Genomic DNA, 23,341 nt, shown 5'->3' with positions numbered 1-23,341 from the left:
GAGAATTGTCAGGGCTAAGCCTGAATTCTATTTTTTTTTTTTTATCTATTTATGCTACTGTATTTGTTGTTATTTGAGAATGTACGTGATAGAAACACTGTTTACAAAAAATATATCTTCTTTTCTTTAGAAAGATTTAGTTCTGCTAAATAACAAATTAGGTTTACAGATCTGAAATTGGCATACCTCGATGACTACAATTTACTAGACTGAAAAAAGTTGGAATCCCAGTGAGGGAACGAACTGGAATCAAAACTAAAATGGTCGCATTTGCATGAAGGGTATGTTAGAACACAGTTAATGCTGAAACAAAACATACTCTTGTGATCTGTGATGGAAGCACACTACCTTGGTAAGTGTAGGCATATACTTTCAGTATATAAATAAAATATGAAAATGCTCCATTACTGAATCAAAGTATCAGAAGTGCTCTATTTGCTCAACTCTAGAGAATAAAAAGTTATAACATCACAGAAACAAAAATATGACATAACATGCGGTCACAATAGCAAGCACAGGAAAGAAAAATATTGAGAAAATATACTTATATGCATATTATGCAAATATATTTTACATTAACATACAATGTTATAAGAATGTTAAATAATATGAATGCATGTTTAAAAAAGGCTACAGCTAGGTGATTTCATGTTGAAGTAACAAATAACCTGAGACATCTTCTATGCTTTCACTGGAATAACAATCTTTAAATCTACAGCAGATGTAGAGCACATTGACAGTAGTTGAATTCTCAGCTAAATTATACTAGAAATGTGCTGTTCTTTTTCAAAATGACATGGCAGCTGGAATCAGTCCAAGGGAAGGAAAATGTGCTGTACATTTACAGTACTTACAAAAGATTCATGTCACTGTTGATGGACACTTAAAATGCTTGTTTGAAATATTATAAACCTGTATATGTCTCCAAAGACCTACAACACTCCCATGATCAGCTCGCTTACTGCAGAAGAGAAAGCAAGAGATCATTAAAAACTATGTCCATCCTGGACTGGGAAAATATGACATATATAAACCCAAAAAAATTTAGCAAAGAAAAATAAATTTGGCTTGATGAAATGGTAGTTGATGGATCTGCAATTTAAATACTTACTTTAAACTTACCAGTGTAACTTTACTGCTTTATGATTCGTGTGTATGGCAGCATTTACAAAGGATGTTACTAAATACTGACTTTTTACATGATTACAGCTGTTCAAAAATTTCTATGACAATCAAGGTTTTGTAGTGATAATATACAACACTTACTTTTTCAAGGCTTGCTTCTTTGATGACACCTGCCTTTCAATTTAAAAAGTTCCTGTGAAGTGCATTCTATGTTAAAGTGTCCATAACCTCAGAATGAATGTGTTCATGTGTGTGTGCATACATGTATTTTTGCTTTGCAGTATGTGCTTTAAAGTACACACAGTTCTTTGCTACATGTATTCACACATACATGAGTATGGTCTACATAGTAAAAGTTCATATATATATTTTTTTTATATATAAATATATATATAAATATATATATAAACTCTGCAGGCAAGTAGTATTTCGCTTGTTATAGTTGAAGTCCTTTAAAAAAACTAAGTCACTCAGTTAACATAGTATAGCCAGTAAATTAAATTGAAAAGAGAAAATGTGAATGGAAACACCATTCTTGACCATCTGTCGATGGCATTCACATCTGTTAGATCGGGGATTTTTATTTTCAGTTGCGAAGACCTTCTTCGTAAATGGCCCCTCTTGCTATGGGAGCCTGTTCTTTCTGACGAACGCCTTCCCAGGCTTTCACGATGTGAGCTTTGTTTTCTGTACTGGATTCCTGAGTTGTCAAAGGATATGGTTGAATTTCGGGCTTCTGTAACGCTGGTGGTGACCTCGTTGCTTGCCACCTCGTTGTGAATTTCAAGCGATGTTAGCAGAATGTTTCCATGGGTGTCCACCTAGGGGGAAAAAATAGAAACATAAAGTCTTTCAAAAGACTTGACATCGATGAACGGAATGTGGGTGTATGTAAATCTCCAAACCCATACATATCTAGAAAAATAATGTAATTATTTTTAAGCATGTGATAATCTTAAAAAAGAAATGGCACTGTTCAGCTGCCTAAAATTAGGCAAGTACTTAAATACTTTTACAAACAGGGTTATCATCATGCTACCAAACATCCAGTACAAAACCATACTTGGCAAACTCTACCATTTTCTTTTCCCTCTGAACCAGCCACATTTTAAAGGATGGTACAGATCAGTGAAATCTCTGCATTGCTGGCAATAGAGCAAGAGAGTAAGGGATGGATCCTCTTTCTGCTACAGTAGGAAATTAAATTAAACTGGCTAGTTTTTTTTTTTTCCTAACGGTGATCTAAAACAAGCTTTTAAAAAGTGCCTGTGAAGTTTGCAAAAATCATAAGAACAGTTCTGATGTACTGAACTCTGTATTTTACAATCACGGAGCTTATTTACAACTTATCTCCTGAAGTTTTCCTTCCAAAGTCATTTGCAGAGTTTTCCAATCATGGCAATTTTTAACTGCAGGGATTTTCTGTCTGCATGATTGATCTCAAAAACAAATGAACTTAAGGCATAGAAAAAAAGTGGATGGATTGAGGAAATAGGAGGGACTCTTCCCTTTCACCATCCTATTCCAGAGGCAGTGACCAGTGTTTAGCACAAAGTATATTTATCACATGCTAACAAAGTCAAAGTCTTGGTGAGAGAAACTTGACAGCGATTTCTATGTAGATATTTTGGTTTAGTATTAATAATACTTTGCTTAAGTTAATAGCAACTACAACTACAGCAAGGTCAATGTTTGTATTAGCAGTAACTCATACCCAGTCAAGGACTAGGCATCATCCTGATAGACAAAAATCCAGGTCCCTGGTCAGGCATATCACAGAGAGCTCCATACAAAAATCAAAAGAACCCCATGTAAATTTCCAAGTACAGAGCAGTGTGATGCCATTTTCAATAATAAAGAAAAGGTCCTGATCATTTAGCCTCTTAAAATCTGAGCCAGATTCTCCAGCCTCCTGAGTGGCAAAAGAGAAGCAGCACAGAGTTGTGTATGGCTCCATCAGTCCAGAAACCTTAAGAGTTTCCATGAGTGGCACTGAGGAGAAGTTCCAAGGAATGGTGTCTTAATCAGTATTTGATAGTTTCATTGGTGGGGCAGCACAACCCCCATGCATCAGGCCCTACAGGCTGAAGGATGAGCAGTCAATACAGATAATGCAGGGATCAGCTCCAAATTTTCTGCCAGTTTTGGGCAAGGAAAATGATGGCTGAAGGTAAAAAAAAAGGCCATGTGCTGGGTATTTTCAGACAGTTAACACACGTGTGACTCTGTTCAAGAGAATTTATTTCTCCATGTCAAAAATAGATAGTGAATCATGGAATACAGGATAATTTCCAGTTTTACATATGCAATTTATTCATCCATAATTCATCGCACAATTAATACATTTTTCTAACCTGCCACATGATCTAGCTGTTTGAACTGTGTAGCAGTTGAACATTTCATTCTAGAAGCATCAGTTTAAAAGTGATTGTAAAAACAGGCTATTGTCACAGCCTTCTGAAGTTTGCACAGTCATCTGATACCATGTCCTTTGCAAGCTGTGTGATGGATTAAAAGTATGTGCAGCTATGTGTCTGTCCATATGCTTTTATTCTTATTGAAATTTTGTGAAATGGATATTTCTTTCATCAATTATTGATGCTTCAGCTTATCTCTTCTCAGGGAAGACAATTATGATAGCATATCAGTCATGCTTTGCCAAGGTGCTTGCCAATGGAAAAAAAGAATGTAAAATGTTACAAATTTTATACAGGCAAGTAGGAAAAAAATAATGGCATGGAGAAACCTCAGTGGTGATTAAGAAGAATTTATTTTCTCCATTGCAGAAACCCTTTGGGTACAAAAGTAAGATTTCAAGGTTTGTAGAAAGGAATTCATGCTGTTGAGCAGTCTCTGTAACCAGGGAATAAACACAAGTGTAAAATACAGTCATGGATATCATCACTACTTATGGTGGTCTCTGAAAAAACTGATTCAGTTTCTTTTGTTGTTTTTTTTTTTTTTTCCCTGCTAAGAGTACAAATTATGATCAGGATATTTTTGTGTGCAATGTGTAAAATATCTCAACAACCTGCTTTTTCCTTGTGAAGCTTAAAAGTAAATCTCTCATCCAGATCCCCACGGCATCAAATGTCATCTTTCCCATCTCCTCCCAGGCCTTGAGAAACATCCTTCAGCTTACTAAAAATGTCATAGCAGAGACCATTTTGGTGGGCTTCACTCCTAGAGCTCTTGCAGGTCTCTGTTCCTTTTCCTTCCACTACCACAAATGTCAGCTCCTCTTTCCCTGAGGACTTCTGATCTCTCCTGATTGTGTCTGCCACCTACATAGACACAGACATCAGCCCATCCTGGGTACTTTGTCCTTCTACACTGAACCTTGACTGTGCTGAGCCATCAGCTGAAAGCCTGCATTATGGAGGCTGCACCTATGCATTCAGGCTTCTCCTGATCAAGGAATTCATTTTATTCCTAGAAGGAAATAATAGGAATAAAATTGATTCCTTGATCAGGAGAAGACTGAATGCACCTTCTTCACCTTCTTTCATAGCCTTCTTCACCTTATCTGCCAACTTCACATGCCACCTTAACACAGCTTCTGCCTTTTTGCCTCCTGAGTGGCAAAAGAGAAGCAGCACAGAGTTGTGTATGGCTCCATCAGTCCAGAAACCTTAAGAGTTCTCACTGTTTGTCACTGCATCTAGATGCATCTGCATCAAATCAGAAAGGTGGTCAAGAAAGTTGCAACTATTGTGTAAATTATTTTTCTAAAGGTATCAGTATGTCCTATGAAGCTGCATAATAGTATACATTTTTCTCAAAATGTCAAATGAAACATATTTGGAAACATACTTTAGAAATTCTTCTCTTTGCTAATGGAGCAACAGGCTTGCATGTCAAATAAGAGGAAGGAGCAGATGGAGAGAAGAAGGAGTCTGCAGAAGCTAAATCAGCCTCTGGTCCACAGATACTCTTGAGATTCATTCTCTTAAATTGATTCCTTCAGAGGTTTTGAAGAAACCACCTAAGCCGTTGACAACATTAGAGCTAATACTTTGTGACAATCTTAAGGTGATGTCCTAAAGTATAAATACTTAATGCATGCAGCATGTTAGAAAGTATTTGCACATAGACATGACTTTGGAATCATTTAAGCAATGATTTAAATTACTTTGACAAAGGTACACAAGCTCTCTCAACAAATAAAGAAGCAAACCAATAATGGCAGGGTAACCTGTGCAAGTTGCCTCATGCTTGCCTGAATATACAGGGAAGGCAAAATCCTTCATGAGTGAACACGGGTGTTGCTCAGAGGCTCCAGGGAAAATGTTACCCCAGGTATAGATTAAGAAAAGTAGCTCACTGGATTACAGGCAGTTATGGCTATGAATGACAAACAAGGCTAATGTCTTTGATAAAATTTAGGTTTACTCTGTATGAGCCTTAGAATACAATACCTGGCTCAAAAATGTCACTCTGTGCACTGGAAATTCTCCCCAAAATGCTAATATCAGGCTTTACTCTCAAATCCTGTTATAAATCAGAGAGGACATTGTGTACTTGGCCAATTTCCCCTCAATTTTTACCATCCTTCTTTGACCAGAGTATTTTCCTTTCTTCACTTCTCTGCCAGCCCTGTGCTTCCATTCTTTCTGCAGCCTTCTTTCTCTCACTTTGGCTCCACTGAAGCCATTCCTTCCCACTTCTACACTATGGTCTCCATGTTTGATTCTCACATCTCCTCCCCAAAACAAGCAAGGGTTGGTTGTTTCCTTGGAGTATTTCCCAGTAATTTCATCAAAACAGATGAAAACAGCTGAGTACCAAATCATTAATTAATTCTCTGCTGAATGGGCATGGATACAAATACGCAAAACCAGTGCTCTTATTTCAGAATAAATTTTTATCAAACTCTATCCCTCCCACCTCTGAGTAACTACATCTCCTGCACCAGGGTGAAGTGACTGAATCTCACATAAGTGCATTTTGAGAGGCAGATTCACCTTTGAAGGTTTACCATTTCTGAGCTATACATATTACAGTACAAGTGAAAAGTTCAAATACTCCAGCAGCCTAATGTCATTACCCAAAAATGACTGTGACTCACCTAACTGAAGCCAGAAGGAGAAGAATTAAGACAGCGTTCACAGAGAACCTACTTCTTGCTCTTGGAGGAGCACCATATCACCAGTGGACTCAACTTGGATTATATGCTCCAGGTCCAGAACTTCAGTGCCCTGTTATATCTGAGAAGTCCTAAATCTACTTCTTAATTCTGCCTAGCATCCAGGCTCATTTAGATGTTAGCTATTCTAGTTTAAAAAACAAAATATAATAGCTGCTATTAAATACCTTTCTCCAGTATTTTTTTTAAAACTTCAACTTTAAGGCCAGTTTGAAAGCACTTTACTAGGGCCAGAAAACTACCATAAGCCTTGATTTATTATTAGGTAGAGTCTGAATTGTTTCAAGTTCATTTAGTTCTCTGTTTAATATTCCATAAATTTTAATGAGTATGTTACAATGAAATCTCTTTTTCCTCATAAATCTTTCAGAGGAAGCATTTTGCTCAAAAATAGGAAGCATTTTGTTAAACCCCATAGGTATGTTTACTTGTTCATCAATCCCAAATTTTCAAATACATGTAAACACTTCCCATCATATGAAGCAATATAAATGCAAATAGGGGGTTTAAATAACATAATGAAAAGCTCTGTCTCTGTAGTTAGTCTTGCATTATTTTACATCAAAATTAGTATTTAAGTACATACAGAATCACAGAATATTCTGAGTTGGAAGGGACCCACAAGGATCATCTGGTCTGACTCCTGACCCTGCACAGCAGCATCCCCAAGAGTCACACCATGTGCCTGAGAGTGTTGTCCAAACATTCCTTGAATTCTGTCAGGCTGGTGCTGTGACCACTGCCCTGGGGAGCCTGTTCCAGTGCCCAACCACCCTCTGGGAGAAGAACATTTTTCTAAAATCCAATCTGAACCTCCTCTGACACAACTTCAGGCCATTCCCTTGAGTCCTGTCACTCATCACCTGAGAGATTAGTGTCTGCCTTTTCACCTTCTTTGCTTATGCATAAATGGCTTTCCAAGATGTAGAAAAATATGCAATCAAGCTTAAAGTTTAATCTGTGCTTAAAGCTAAATACATTGACCACATTATACCTTGGATATTTAAAAATAATTTTAAACTGCGGACAAAACAAAAAGTATAGTGTTGAGTGTTCTCCCTGAGTCTAAAAATTGATACTTCTCTCACTCCCATTTAAATATGTTTATATTAATTAATAAGCATCAAAAAATGGAAGAGGTCATTATGTTATATTAGCTTAGTAGATGAACCCAGGATAACCATCAGAACTGGGAAGATGGAAAGACCTTGAAAAACAGGGAAAGCATGAAGAAGCAAACTAATTAGGAACTTCCATATTATTTTCACTGTCTATCAAGTAATAATGAAGTTTTACAATTAGCCTTGATATAATATAATGGAGGAAGAAAATGAAGCAAATGCATAGTCCTCCTTTGCCCTGTATTTCACATTGTCTGGATTATTACAGCCTTTGAGATGTCCTATGCACATCCCTCTTACCATCTCAGGATTTACACAATGCATACTTGTGCAAAATGGTTGCAAAATAAAACTTGTACATGTATGAGTCTCAGTGCACAGTGAATGTCCCCACCATGAGCTACAGGATGAGTATTCTTCCCACAAGAACTGTGCTTATCACCCTTGACAGATATATTTCAAAATTTGGTACCTACTCATCACAGTGGTGATATAAAAATCTCCCACTGTTAAAAAAAGCACTGAAACAAGTATCCAGGAAAGATGAAGATACACAGGAGAATACTGCCAGTTTTGCTATTCTCGTACTTTCCAATTTAAACTGAGTGATAATTTTTTTACAGAAGTCAAGATATTAATCTTCACAATAAAACCCCACTTATGAGAAGGGCTGCTACAATTAACAAAACTGCTAAGTGGATCTAAGTGGCCTGAGCCGCTATTCTCAGCAACGCCTGGTGGGAAGCATCTGCCTTGGCCAACAGCGGGGGTTGGAGCCAGGAATCTCCAGAGCTAAAAATATATGTAGACACTGCCTGATGAGAAGGGCCTTTTTATAAAGGGTTATTGCATTATTCTTATCAGAGGAAGCTCTTCCCACATGTCTGACAGCCATTGAGGTTTTGAAGCTTGAATGAGCTTGTGTGATAGTTACCCTCCTGATTGATACTCTGGGGCTGAATTATTGGTCCCACCAAACTGAAAACGTGAATTGCCACAGTTTGAACCAAAAAGCAATGTGTTCAGCAGGGGACTTTAACACATATCACACAAGCTCAGAAGGTCCAGAAGGATTGGCCCAGAAGGAGCAATGTCCAAAACACATGCTCACCATCTGATTATACAAGTAGCCTCCACCACAAGAGTGAACAAGTGACAACAGGATTGCCTTAAAGCTCTCTCATACTGATTTAGCCATAAATTAGGCTTTATCTGAGCCCTATTTAAAATTAACAACTTATGCAGCAAAACTGAAAGCTTTGAGAGATAAAAATGAAGCCTCAATCTGCCAACACAAACAGGATAAATGGAATTGATTCGTAACAATGGCAATCAATTTTCAAAGGAAACATCTTTAGAGACCACCTATTCTTTTCTGACAGCTTTTCTATAATCAGAGGACTTTAATTTAAGTATCAACACCATACCAGAAGAAATATTTTAGGAAAAATAAAAATTAATTTCTTCCTTGATCCTAGAGCTTGCCTTCATATAAGAAGCAGAGCATCAAGGCGTCAAAAGAGAGTTTTCAAACTCAAACAAGTATGTATATGAAAACTGGTTATACACACACACACAAAAAAAGCAGCATCCTGTGTTTGTCTCAATAACTATGGTTTACTGCAATAGGCTGGAACAATTCAGTGAGGAATACTATTTACAGTGCATTATCTGAAATAAAATGTGATGCAAAAGCAGTCAAAAGAAGAGACAGCTAAGTGTGAAATTTCCTCTGTAGTCAGCTGCGGATCCACAGATGAGTCACTCAGAAAGGATCACTCAGGTTTCATCTCATCACCAGCTCTGAATCTGCTGAAACCTTTTCCAGAGATTCAATTTAGTCAGACGTGCTTCAGCCATCATGCCACCTTCAGCAGTGCTGCACAGGAGAATAGAGAGCAGAGTTTTTCTCTCCCCACTGCTTTTCTTTGTCACCTCTGCAACCTGAGGACACCGGCTGTACCAATTCTATGCTGCAAGAGCTCGTCTTTCCCTTACACCTGGAGCTATTTGGCTCACTAGTTTCAACACATGGACAGAGCTGGACAGCAAGCCATAATGGGAGCATTGAAGCCAAGAGACAGCTCAGCAGCAGCAGCTGGTGGAGCCCTCCTCAACAGCAAGCCTGAGTGGCAGCATTTCAGGAATAACTCAGAGAGAAGTACCCAAAGGCCTGGCACTGGAGGGGCACATCCAGAGCAGCAGCACCAAAATGGCGGTGGCTGTGCCAGTTTTGGCTTTTCAAACCCATAACCTCTGACAATGCAAATGCTTTCATTATGAAGAAGACTTACTGAGCATGAAGTTACTGCTTTGCAAAGCAGTTATTACATACAAAACCAACATATCCACATCTGTGCATTTTGTTGTCTAGAACATTTTTTTTACTAAAAACCTTGCTTGCTCTACAGTCCAATAGGAAAATCAGGCAAAGCCCTTTTGCTACTATAAGAGGAGGGTTTTTAACCAAACCTGCTAGCTTGCACTCCTGATTTCAGTTCCCTGATGTGTAAAAAATAGACTACAATAGTAGTATCCAAGCTGGTTCTACTGGTTTTCATGGGCTAATAAACTTCTGGGTGGAAATAACATGCAATTTGCTCATTGCCTTCTCTTGTTCCCTTTGCCTGAGAGAAAGACATTGCCTCAGCAGCACTGCCAGTCTTGGACATCATAAAAGAAAAGCTTGAACTCGGGGACTGAGCACCAGGCAGTGTGTTGAGCTGCCCCTTCTCTGACTCCCAACACAAGGGATTTCCACCACACCACCGGCTCCTCCTGACTCTGGCTAGACCTGATACAGCACTAAGTTGTTCTGTCACTACACCCACAAGTTACAGCATCTGATGTGGACAATAAATAGAATATTATTTATTTTTTATTTGGCTCAGTTTGGTTTTTTGTTTTGTTTTCCTAGTGCCCTGAGCTAGTATTCTTAATCAGTGGCAGGGAGCGCATGCACATGGTTCATAAACAAGCAAATTCAATTACTGAAAAAAACCAGCAACTGAGCAACCCAAAATAGTAGTCAGAAATAAACTAATAATAACGCCTTCTTCCAGTTTTATATTTGAACATTTTTCAATCTCCTCTCCAGCACAGCTTACATTTGACAGTCATGAAATAGTGGTGATAAGTGCAAAGTGGGCTGCCTGCTTTTGGCATTCTCCCTTTCTTTAAAAATGTCGCTCAGCCCCAGAACACATAAGATTGGAAATATTTTCCAGAATTAGAAACCATCCCTTTCTGAATGAAATTACAGTCCATGGAAGACTGAAGCCTCAGCAAAATCACAAAACTATTAATTTCATTGAACTTGCAAAAGTAGTCTTCCTGTGTGTCTCTGAGCCTCCCTTACTGTGCAGTATTGGGGTACACTGCGTGAGCCTGTCCCAGAACATCCAGCACCGGAGTCCCAACCCTAAAGCAAGAAGCAAGCAACTGTTATTTCCATCAGATTCAATGATTTTCAAGAGTCACCGAAGGAGAGACTGGAAGTTAATCACTCTTTACTATCCCTGAAGTGGTGAGAACCAAGGTTGCTACTGTCTTCCATAGAAAGTATGATAAGAACTCTTGCATGACTCCAGTCCTGCTGCATCCATGGTATCTGTACAGCATGGTAAATGGTGGACACGATCCAGAAGAGAAGACATTTTCTTGCTTCAAGGTTGTGGTATCTTGAAGCCATGGAAACTTGTCCAAAGTAGATCTGTTAGATGTATTTTCCCTGAGATGCACATCTTGAAATCTATGTGATCTCTTGCCTGTTCTGATCAGTTTCCTATGCTTCACATTTGCCAGTGTTTCTCAAATGAGAAATCTGGCATCCTACATCCAGTGAATCTTCTATCCATGTTTTGTTTCAAAGGAAGATATCCAATTAGCTCTACCTAATATTTCTATCTGTTTCTGTTGCATGCTGGCACTGCTTCTCTGAAGGCATTGAATTCAGAAACAGAGCTCTGCTGAATTCCCCAGCTGTGGTCTGGGGACAAAATGTTTTCTACACAGAAAGGGACCATACCCTATTATTTATCCTGTGTTATTTGAACAGCAAATATTCGCAGTAAATATGAGTATATACGATTGTACAATGCATACAGAGTTCCCTTTCACACCTTGAACTCCCAGGGACAAAGTAAAACACTCTTCTTTAAACTCTGGTATACTGAATTTGTATCCTTATTTGAAAGAATCATAGAATCTCTTTGGTTAAGAAGTCCCCTAAGGTCACTGAGTTCATCTGTTAACCCAGAACCATGCCCCACATGCCACATCCACATGAATTTTGAACTCTTCCAGTGATGGTGATTCCAGTGCCTGACTTCCTTTTCTGTGAATAAATGTTTCCTAATATAGAATCTAATCCTCTCCTAATGCAACTTGAGGCCATTTCCTCTCATTCTGTCACTTGCTACGTGGGAGAAGAGACCAACCCCCACCGCGCCACAACCATGTCTCCAAGTGCCACATCTGAACATCTTTTAAATATCTCCAGGGATAGTGATTCAACCACTTCCCTGGGCAGCCTCTTCCAATGTTTGACAGCCCTTGCTGTGAAGAAATTTTTCATTCATGCACGGTTGCCATTAAACCAGCAGAAAAAGCAGAACAGTTAATTATATTTACTTGGGATGCTTCAGAAACAAAAGAAAAGGTTGTAAGTCAAAAGCCAGGGAAAAAAAAAAAGATTGCTATATGGTATGTACAGATTCAGGATATAAAAATGGCATGAACTGGGTATAAAATGTACATTTTCATTAGTTAAGGTACTATGAATACTTTGAAAATATAGATAAATTGATCTCAAGACAGAAGAACTGTCAGGCATGGGGTAGTATTGGACCCATTAACAAGTCTTGTACTGAATAATGTAAATCACTTAAATGGATGAGATACACCAGATGGTTTCCAGCAGGAGCATTAAACATTAGTGCATACATCTGCATTACCTGCTTGCAGTTAAAATCTTCTCCATGGCCTTCAATATAGATACTCTTATTTCCCCATCTGTATTTTTTTATTAATATGACTATTTATTTTTCCAGTAAAGAGAATTTCTTTGTCCTGATATCTTAGTTCTAAGTAGAGCTGCCAACTGTGATGAGAATCTGGTTTCATAATACAGTGGAAAAAAATATGTTTGCTGGTTCAGAATTGTTTCACATATAGGAGTGCTGATAATTAGGTGTAGTTCTGCATTACATTTACTATAGCAGACAAAATCATTAGGATAAACAAATATAGCCCGAAATTACTTTGATGATACTGGTTTTGATAAACAGGTAGTAGTTCTGTCACTGTGAATTCTTCTAATTTATAGCTGATAGAAAAAAAAACCCCAGTCTTACTCAATAGAACTGAATGAAAAAGCCTCATTGGGAGCATTTTGGTAAAAAAAAAAAAGAAAGATATTCTATTCAAACTGACATGGCTTGTTAATGTCAGCCACTGCTGAATACCTTGCATTTCCTCCCAAAGATTAAAAAGTGAGGTATTCACTGGATAAAGTAATACTCCAGGCAAGGAAATAGGCTGGAGGATAATCAGCATAGACCTTGCCAATACCATGCTTCAGAAATCAATCTGAAAGTTTCTCTAGGACTTACACTTTCCTGCTGGCTTTTAGCAGCAGCAGATGACAATGCCACACACAGCATTGAACTATGCTGGCCAGTTAATTAGCATGGCAGAACTAATCCTTCTTTATCTGTTCTCTCCCATGGTAAATGCATCTCCTCTAAGTGAAGTGATGTGAAAGGTGTGCTCAAATCCTGGATTCTCTTACACAGGAAATGTACATAGGTACTTAAAATCACGGTTAGATTATATTTGATTTAGACAAATAAATGCATTTGTTGATCTGAGCCTTTATTTTCAAGTTAACTTCCTTCCCACTGTCTTCTTCTTACACTTGTCATATATATCATACTCCCTTCCACATCTATATGCCTACAAACAGTCTTCTATGTCAGTTCCTGAAAACGAAAATAGCCAAGTTTGTCCACAAAAAGATGTGGTTGGTTGTCTCCCCAAAAATGGTTTCTTTTTGGGGTTCTTTCATACTGATATGCTTTGCAATGTAAAAATAAAATATATATAAATTCAAGAAACTTACCCGACTGCCTTCAAACCTTGAGCGATCGTTGTTTGCCTTTGTTGTTTTTTCTGCAAGTTTCTTCTGCCTTTGAGGGCCTTTTCCAAAGAAAATGTAGTTGACAAAGGCGTATTCAAGTAAGGCCAAGAAGACAAACACAAAGCAGCCCATGAGATACATGTCAATGGCTTTAACATATGGAATTTTAGGCAAAGTCTCTCGCAGGTGAGTGTTGATTGTTGTCATAGTCAGCACAGTCGTAATTCCTACGCAAAGAAAAAAGATCATATATCTTACAACTCCAAGCTTTCAGTTTTATTTTCCTTCTTGGCAAACATGGCTTGTCAATGGGAAGAAGCACAAAAATTTGTCACCTTGCAGGTGACATCACTGCAAAAAAAGAGCAAAATTAAAACTTGTTACATTATTATTCTGTTGCAATTATTTCCTTCCTATGAGTGGGGGGGAACCGCTAACAAGGGGGTCTGCACCAGTGCCATGAGTTAATGTAGATTCATGGAAGCCAAGAGTAGCTGTATTGAAAATCTCTTCCATGGAGACCAAACTGATGTGCAACAAGAACAGTGTTCACACAGATGGTGAAAGACTTCTCCCACAGTTTTAATTTTCTAAGAGTCAGGCAGTTTGTTGATGTCAGTCCTGTAGGGTGCTCCTGTGGTAGATGGGGAGAGACAGGTACCTTTCTAGAGCAGTTCATCCCATCTAGATTAGATACCTGTTTCAGGAAAGGACAATCTATAACTGGAATTTGAGATGACTAATTTGCAGCAGTAGGCTAGTTACATAGAAACAAATGAGGTGCGCAATGAGAGAGATAGGTATGTGAATTTTTGGAAGGAAGAAGGAGGGAGAGCAGTATTTTTATAGCAACAAACTGGATGCTAATGAAATATTTTAAAAATATCTATATCAACCTTATTTCAAGGTATTTATCTAAGGATGGACACAGCACCTGGAAATATATTACAGAGGACTGTGACGAAAATCTGGAAAGAAAAGCAAATTTATTGTCAGTCTGACTGAATTCACAATAAACTGCAGGATCTGTTTGTCCGCTGGAAATTCTATGGGAATTGCAAATCACAGGTTTCTGAAAAGACTGATTTGTGGAATAAGTCTCATTTCAAGGCAAGTCATTCTATTAGTTCTCCTCCATTACTATTTTCTTTGATTCCATAATTATACCATCAGTTTACATGTTGTCACTAAAATACAGGCAGAACAAAAATAAAGGACAAAATAAAATTGCTGCCATATAATAAAGCACAGCTTCTTTTATCTGAAGAGACAGAAATAAAGACAATATAACTCAAAACCAAGCCATCAGTGTAAGCAGTGCCACTCCAGGGAACTGTAATAATACCCTATGAGATTGTGTAACAGATATTTTGGATATTTAGTGGGTTAGTGTCATGCAGTTTTCAGTTTTTCCTCTAAACTGGGAAACAAGTGTGCATTGATATCAGATGTCTGGTATCCAGAAGATGAGGCACGCTGAAAAGAAAGGTAGCTATCATTAACCAAAGGGAATTACATTCTCTGGGAGATCCTGAAATCCTGTGGCCAAATGTCCTTCTGAAGCTCAATAATTTATTTTAAAGAACAGCTGGAGGAGAAGTAGCTGACACTCACCTAAAACAAAAAAATAAGATAATGTGTTTATAGTCCTTCCCACAAGGGAGGACTCAAGAGATTATTCTTCTCCTCACTCAAAGCACTGAATTTAGGAACTTCTAGGGCTAACTAGCAAAAAGTTGAGAGCAGAATTGATAGGTTTGAGTATTTCTCTTGAGATCAGCCCCATATCACCATCTGTCTGCAGTGTCCATAGCACATAGTCTCTGAATGAGCTGATCTTTGCTCTGCACCTTGGCTTCACTATGGAGGCAACTATTTGGTTTAGTGCAGCAAGGGAACAGGCACAGGGGCAAAACATGGAAGTGAATAAAAAGAATCAGGCTCACAGAGAATACAGGCTTCTTGCAGGGGTTGAATAAAAGTTTGTGTCCCAAGAATTGCACAGAGAATGCTTCCTTGAAAAAATACTTAGGAAATTAGGTATACCTTCTTTGTACTGAGTTTTTCAGAGCCAATCATATAGGTCCTAAGGTGCTATATTGCCTTTAAGCTTTTATACCATTTCACGTTAGGATGCCACGTAAGTTCACAGACACTACATAACAGGGAGCAGCTGTTGCCTCCCCTGGGGGCAGGAAGGCCCTGCAGAGAGACCTTGACAAATCAGAGGACAGGGCAGGCAACCACCAACCATGTGGAATTCAATGAGGGGAAGTGCTGGATTCTGCACCTGGGATGGGGCAAACCTCAATGTACAGACAGACTGGGGAACAAAAGTCTGGAGAGCAGTGCTGCAGAAAGTGCTGGGGGTCCTAGCGGACGGCAGCCTGAACATGAGCCAGCAGTGCCCTGGCAGCCAGGAGGGCCAAGCGTGTCCTGGGGAGCATCAGGCACATCATGGCCAGTGAGGCAAGGGAGGGAATTGTCCTGCTCTTCTCTGCACTGGGGCAGCCTCACCTTGAAACTTGTGTGCAGTTTTGGGCACCACACTATAAAAAACATATTGAACTATTAGAAAGTGTCCAGTGGAGGGAAATGAGGATGGTGAAAAGTCATGAGGGGAAGCTGTATGAGGAGCAAGTTAAGTCACTTGGTCTGTTCAGCCTGGAGACCTCATTGCAGTTACAGCTTCTTCATGAGGGGAAGAGGAGGGACAGGGACTGATCTCTTCTCTGTTGTGACCAGTGACAGGACCCAAGGGAATGGCCTCAAGTTGTGTCAGGGGAGGTTTAGGTTGGATGTTAGAAAAAGGCTGTTCACCCAGAGGGTGGCTGGGCACTGGAACAGCTCCCCAGGGCAGTGGTCACAGCACCAAGCCTGACAGGGTTCAAGAAGCATTTGGACAATCCTCTTGAGCCCATGGTGTGACTCTTGGAGATGGTCCTGTGCAGGGACAGGAGTTGGACTCCTGTGGGTCCCTCGTGGGACATTTCAGCTCACCATTTTCTGTGATTCTGTGGTACCAGCTTAAGACTAATAAGAGGGGCTATAAAGAGGAACATAGGATTAGACCCGTGATACTGAACTTTATTATACAAACATCACTGACATAATCACCAAGGCACTAATTCTTTTCTGAGAAGAAACTATTAGATGGATTTTTGTCCTCTCAAAAGGACTTTTTACCAATTGAAAATAGAACATCTGGTCTCCTGAGCTTGCCTTGTACTCTCTGATTTTTGTTCTAATATTTGTTTTACAGTACTTGATGAACTTGTGCTACACAGAAATGGGTCACATGAGACAGTCTTGCTCCTTAAACAAGGAAAAATCTCATTAACCTGTAACAGAACGGTATGGAATGTCATTGTGGTTGAAGTGCTGCCCTCACTTGGTCCACCTGGGTGGATCTCTGCTAACCAGTAGCTCATTTATGAACACATCAGAGGTGTTTGGGCTTCATGCCTCACTTCCTATTAAGCTACTACTTAGCTACAAGCTGCTAAAGAAGCCCTGGCTGCTGAGTGGTAATGCCAGACTGTGCCATGCCCATATGCACCAGCTAACCCACAGTATATGCAGAATCACTGCACAGTAACTGCAGTTAATCTACAGTATCTCCATCTACCCAAATTCAGATGCTGGATAATATGTTGCACAAAGGTGGCTACCCTGCCTGCTTTGGTATGTGGGACCATGGGAGACATGGGGAAAGGAAAAAGGGAATCACAGGGGCACGGGTTGGAGTCTGGGTTTGCTGTGGTACATAACAGAAAAATAAGGGAACTAGGGAGTATGTTCCTGTTTTAAGAAAATAAGATAATACAGCAGGTAGATAGCACAGACTTAGTGACAAGTTTTGGGTGATGGGGAAGTGACAAGGGATGTGTAATTGAGAAGCACAGGGTTGAAGATAGAATTTGGGACAAGATGAGAGGCAGAAGTATTTGTAAGGATTTATGGATCCATTCAATCTTCCTTAGGTATAGCTATCCCTGAGTATGCTTCTGTAAAGGATGAAATATTTGCTATTGTCATAGAATAGCATTCTATTGTCATAGAATCTGTCCTGGTTCTGGCCAGGACAGGGTTAATTTTTGCAGTAGCCAGGAGGGCGCATGGCTAGGACTCAAAGGTTATTCTACATCACCTCACTTCATTGCCAGAGGTTGCGGGAAGGGAGTCTTTTCCTGGGAGGAAGGTTTCTCTTCAGGTTGGGGCAAAGGTGGCCACCATTGAGTCACAAGTTGCACAATGAGCATTTTTGCTGGTGAATCATTCTCTCTTTTGTACAGTTTTGTTATTAGTGTGTTGCTGATCCTGTGTTTTTTTGTGTCTCATTGCTGTTTGCAGTAAATTGTTCTTACCTCAGCCTAGTCTCTTTGCCTTTTGTGCCTCCAATTCTCTCCAGCCATCCTCACAGGGGGAAGGGGGACAGGGGGAAGCAAGAGGCAGTGTGGTTTTAATAGGACCACTAAATTGGAGAATATCCTAACCTAACCCTAATCCTAACCCTAAACTATGACAGAATCACAGAATTGTTTGGCTTGGAAGGGACCTTAAACACCATCTAAGTTTGCTGCCATGTGCAGTTCAAGTTGCTTGAAGACACATCTGACTTGGCCTTCAACACTTCAAGGGATGGGGAATCCACAACTCCTATGGGCAACCTGCTCCAGTGCCTCACCATCCTTACAATCAAGAATCTCTTAATCTAAATCTATTCTCTGTCATTTTGAAGCGATTCCTCCTTGTCCTGTCACTACATGTCCTTGTATGAAGCCCCTTTCCAGTGCTCCTGTAGGCCCCCTTTTGGGTACTGGAAGGTGCTGTAAGGTTACCCTAGAGCCTTCTCTTCTTTAGGCTGAACAAAACCAAGTCTCTTGGCCTGCCTTGACAGGAGAGGTGCTCCAGTCCCAGATCACCTTCATGACCCTTCTCTGGACTCACTCCAACAGGTCCATGACCTTATGTTGGGGACCCCAAACCGGATCCCATATTCCAGCTGGGGTGTCATGAGAGCAGTCAAGGAGAAGAATCATCCCCTCACCCTGCTGGCCATACTGGTTTTGGTGCAGCCCAGACACAGTTGGCTTTCTGGACTGCAAGTGCTCATTGCTGGGTCGTGTTAAGCTCCTTGGCAATCAATACCCCAAGTCCTCCTCCTCAGGGCTGTTTCTCAACCCATTCTCTACCCAGCCTGCACTTGAGCTTGGGATTGCCTGACTCACATACAGGATCTTGCACTTGGCCTTGTTGAACTTCATGGGATTCATGCAGGTTCACCTCTCAAGCTTGTCAAGGTCTTTCTGGATGTCATCCCTTCCCTCCAACGTGTCAACTTCACAATTTTCTAGTGACTTTCCCTTATTTAAAGGATACCTTGATCTGAAAAGTCCTTGGGCAGGAATCGCATACCTGTGCCAAATCCATGCTTTTCTGTCATGAGGTAAATGACACTTTAAGCTGTCATAAACACGCACTTAACACGCCATGTACTCTGAGGGGTAGGTGGCACGGCATGGTCCATAGCTGATGTGCCCCTGTATGCTCTTTCTGCCAGTGTCAGTTAAAGCACCCAGGACCTCAGGAGGAGGCTTGGAGCCACATCTGTCCTCCCACACTGAGCTGGACTAAAGCCTACGCTCAAGTATGACTGTGGAGCTGGTCTCCTAGATGAAATTACAACAGCATTAACTTGATGAGAACAAGTCCGGGACCTGTATGAGCAGCGCATGTCAGAGATTTAATGGTTACACTCTTGCAAGAAGGGGGAAACATCACTTTTGAGGCAATGCTGGATGACACGATTTTGACGCATTATTTTGGAATTTCAAAACACTGACATCATGTCGTAGTTTTTAACAACCTCTGAAGGCTACATTAAATCTGACATTTTAATGTCCCACTCATTTTTAGCACATACCAAGGGCAACTCTTGCTGCTGATGCATCATAATTGATCCAGAATGACACCCATGATAAAATGGTAATCAGTATGGAGGGCATATAGGTTTGAAGAATAAAGTAGCCAATATTTCTCTTCAACCTGAAGCTCAGTGAAAGTCTTGGATAGGCACCTGAGAAAAGAGAGAGGAAAACAGTGTTATTTATACTGAAGGAAAGACACTTGTAGATAGCTGCCTTCAGTTTCTACACATTTTGTGGGGTAGTATGACATCTGCAGAACAGTAGGGATGACACCATCACTGTATTACTCATCTGTATTAAAAGAAACATTGCAGTAAATACAATGATAGCCAAGTAATTTGTATATGGGAAGAAAAAGAGAGACAGTGAATTACTTTAGACTATTGAACAGATAGGTGAGCACCACTTAGTTTTTACAAACAATTGTTTAGGTGTCCAAGTAAAATGCTTATCCAAGTACACAGTTTTCTGTACAGATTTTATATTGAGAGAATAAGTAATGCGCACAATTTTTTCCTTTACAACGAGGAGTTGTGCAAGAGATGAAACTTCTTAATTACATCTGAACTATGAGAAACATGCAGCCTGTGGTGTCAAAAATAAATTGTAATGAATTCCACTACAGGAAAAGCCTTCAGACTAGATCCTCTAACGTCAATTATAACCAGACCAAATTTTTCTTCCAAACATACTTTAAACAAAAAAAATTTGAATTTTGTTTGCATATGTATAGTTCATGAACAGTTACAAACAGAAAAAATTAGGAATGGAAAGAATTAATAACCTCAATACCAACTTAATTTCATATTGGTGCTAATCTTACTGAATACATTTGAGACATATATATATATATAGATATATATATATTCAGATGAATATATTTAGAAATCTCAAACTGTTAAAAATAATTGTGACTTTTTTCACCAACTGCAAAGATGATTAAATCTGAGTACAGCTGTATAAGAAAAAGGTAGTCATTCACACATTAGCTCCATGATTTCAGTGTTCACACTACAAGCACTAGATATACTTCTAACAGCTCATCTAAAAGATTTAGTTAGTCAACATCCTAAAAAAAATTTCAGCACATACCAAGAGCCCAACCAGATATTAGAACACTTCCCACCCATTCTAGTGCAAATATGTAAAAACTATGAAAGATTCTGTTTAGAGAAAAAATGAAAAATTAAAAGCTTCCCTTAAAATTATATTCATGTATTTGCATATGAACTTAAGGAACTATATTTGCCCATATAGACATGAATGATGGATTTCCTAAGAAAGAAAGGGAAAGAAGCAAGGGAACACTGCAGATTTCTCTCCATCACATTCCTGATAGTTTGTTACACTTGGAGTCATACAACAGAAAAATGCCACACCATTTCCAGGCAGCAGGAGCATCAAGGTAATATCAAACTTGTGCAAATATCCTTAACTGTTGTATCAAACAATCTCAGAACAACTATCATGAGGAAAAGAAACCTCTGGTACGTGTATCTGGTTTCCGTGATTGCTTCAATCAGTAGCATTTTTTTTCAGAATGAAATGCTTTTTAGTTTCACCAATAGCAGTATATTGGTGGAATCAGAAGGATGTATTTCAGCCTGATTAGACCAAGGTTTTCTGCTGTCTGGAGCAGTCGACACAATTTTCAGCAAGCAAACATCTATACTGCAGCTTGCTTAACATCTTCATTTTCAGAGAAACAATGTTTCATTTCAAAAGACAAGTTTTCTCATTGAAACCAGCCCTGCTTTTTTTTTTTTTTTTTTTCAAAGCTTAACATTTTCATTTGGATTCTTATGAAAATCTTTCTGTGGCCTTGTGTCTGCAGATTATATAAATAAAACAGGAGACCATAATGAAATATATAAACTGTGCTGTCATGATATACATTAAAAATGCAGCAGACCTGATCACCCTTCTGGAATAAGAGTAGAGCATCAGACAGAAATCTTTATAAAGCTCTGCTGAGAAAAATTATTTCATATAATGCACTACCCACTCAAAGGGATTCTCTATAAATGTGTATAAAAACTTTTCAAAAATTATTTCATATAATGCACTACCCACTCAAAGGGATTCTCTATAAATGTGTATAAAACTTTTCAAAAGCCCTGTCCAGGTCTGAATATCTGTGGAATATTATTGACAAAGGTGACAACTGAAATACTGATTCTTTGAATAAATAGCATGAAGGATTAATTCAAGAAAGTTCAGTAGAACTGAATCACTGAATCAAAGTCCATTTTTGGTTTGCTCCAGAGCCAAGGACCCTGAATGCACTAGGGAAATTCAGAGAAAGAAGAGAGAACTTCACCTTTGATAAAGCACAGAAAATGGTGTGGGTGAAAGAGGTGTGTATCAACAGGGGAGGGAATAATGTGTCACATATGTTAGTAATGTTCAGTAATGAAATCCCAAACCATATAACAGAGTGAGCTTTAGACATTTATCTTGAATGCTTCACCTGTGACCATGAACCATTACCTTAGCACCATTTCTGTCTAATTAGGTAAGGTAATTACTGAAACTAGTGAGATGTGGCCTTAAAGGGGGACTCCCCAGAGAGCTGACCTCAAGGCCAGAGACACCAACCTAAATATGCTCAAAGCAATAGGTTTTTGTTCTGAAATTAGAATCCCAAGAACCATGTCTAGAGCCAGGGCTGTCAGTGCCTTCTGTCTTCCTGCTCTAGAGTTGGAGTTGACTGCAACAGAGATTCACTTGCTAATCTGATGGTGCCCTGATCCTTTTGAGATGCCCTGTGACATCTCTCAGACGCCAGCACACAGCTGATGGATATGATTTACCCCCCTACATCCTTTTGATCAGCACGTGGATAACATGAAGGCTGCTGTGTGCCCCCTCAAACAGCAGTTCCTTAAGTAACTCCCTTGAGCTGCTTACACATGAGCTTGGTTGTGCTTACACATAAGCTCCAGTTCATCCAGTCAATCTAGCAAATGAAACCTAGAGAATTATCCACCACCTCCTAAAATGGACTCCTGTAGATGTTCTGAATTTGTTTCCAGACTCCACCAACTGCATGGACTCTATTCTGACCAACTCAGACACCTAGTTCAAATGTAGACACTGAAATTATAGTCACCACAAATCAGAACAAGATGAATCCAGACCCTGCAAGTCTCAGGGTAGATTTTGATGGTGTGAGGCTGCTGGGCAATATAAACAAAAGTCTTGCTGGCATTACAGCTGCTTACTGCAGTTGACACGTATAGTAGAGTATAGACTTTGTTAGGGTCAGGTTGAAATTGAAGCATGAACGGGTAGTCTCATTTTTTATCATACTACATAGCCAGGGTTCTCCTTTAGGTACCTCTCCCTGAGACTGTGAGAGTTTATATTACTTTCAACTGAATTGCTCTTATGTCTTCAAAAACTATCTATTGACCCTGCATCCAGCCTGCCATCTCTGCTGCAGTATCTCACCTCCAGCAAACAGGCCACAGGAGTCTATTGAAAGTAGAACCCCTCCTTATTTCCTGTAGTTAATTCTCCCTCTTTGTCTGAATGGCTAAAGCTCTGTGAAAAGGATGGATCCTAACCTTCATGGAGCAAGGACTGTAAGTCAGATCTTTATTTATCTAGAGCGATCCTTTCTGTGGATTACTTATTTAATATAAGTTGACTTCTGGGTAAGCTCAACAATTACACTGTTACTTGTCTGATTATGATTGCATAATGATTTGTCAATTAAGGCTCAGTACATTTAGAGATTAATTGCCAGGAAATTCTAGTTGTTAAGTTTCCATAAAAAACTTCTTTTTTTTTTTTCTTTTAACCTTGTTTTGCCTTGTTATCCTTCATCTCATATAACAGGTTGATGTATATGGGCTGATTTAAATACTACAGGAAT

The 23,341-nt window shown here is 39.3% G+C and overlaps 1 protein-coding gene across 3 annotated transcripts in view; it reads right to left on the bottom strand.

Annotated features, from left to right (window-relative positions):
- Positions 1–222: 222 nt before the first annotated feature.
- GABRB3 (gamma-aminobutyric acid type A receptor subunit beta3) overlaps positions 223–23,341 on the bottom strand; it is a 194,893-nt gene continuing 171,774 nt past the window's right edge. For 2 of the 3 annotated variants that reach the window (XM_058800172.1, XM_058800173.1), the window contains 3 exons: positions 19,458–19,610; positions 13,514–13,758; positions 223–1,946 (listed from right to left, as the gene is read on the bottom strand). In XM_058800172.1, coding sequence (XP_058656155.1) covers positions 1,596–1,946; positions 13,514–13,758; positions 19,458–19,610 — 749 coding nt within the window. In that variant the 3' untranslated portion in view covers positions 223–1,595. Of the gene's footprint in view, positions 1,947–9,392; positions 9,399–13,513; positions 13,759–19,457; positions 19,611–23,341 lie in introns of all 3 variants that reach the window. The other variant, XM_058800174.1, reaches the window with a different exon arrangement.

This window comes from Ammospiza caudacuta, chromosome 2 (genome assembly GCF_027887145.1).
Source record: "Ammospiza caudacuta isolate bAmmCau1 chromosome 2, bAmmCau1.pri, whole genome shotgun sequence".
NCBI classification, from domain to species: domain Eukaryota; kingdom Metazoa; phylum Chordata; class Aves; order Passeriformes; family Passerellidae; genus Ammospiza; species Ammospiza caudacuta.
Note: the sequence above shows the minus strand (reverse complement) of the source record. Positions and strands in the feature narration are given on the sequence as shown.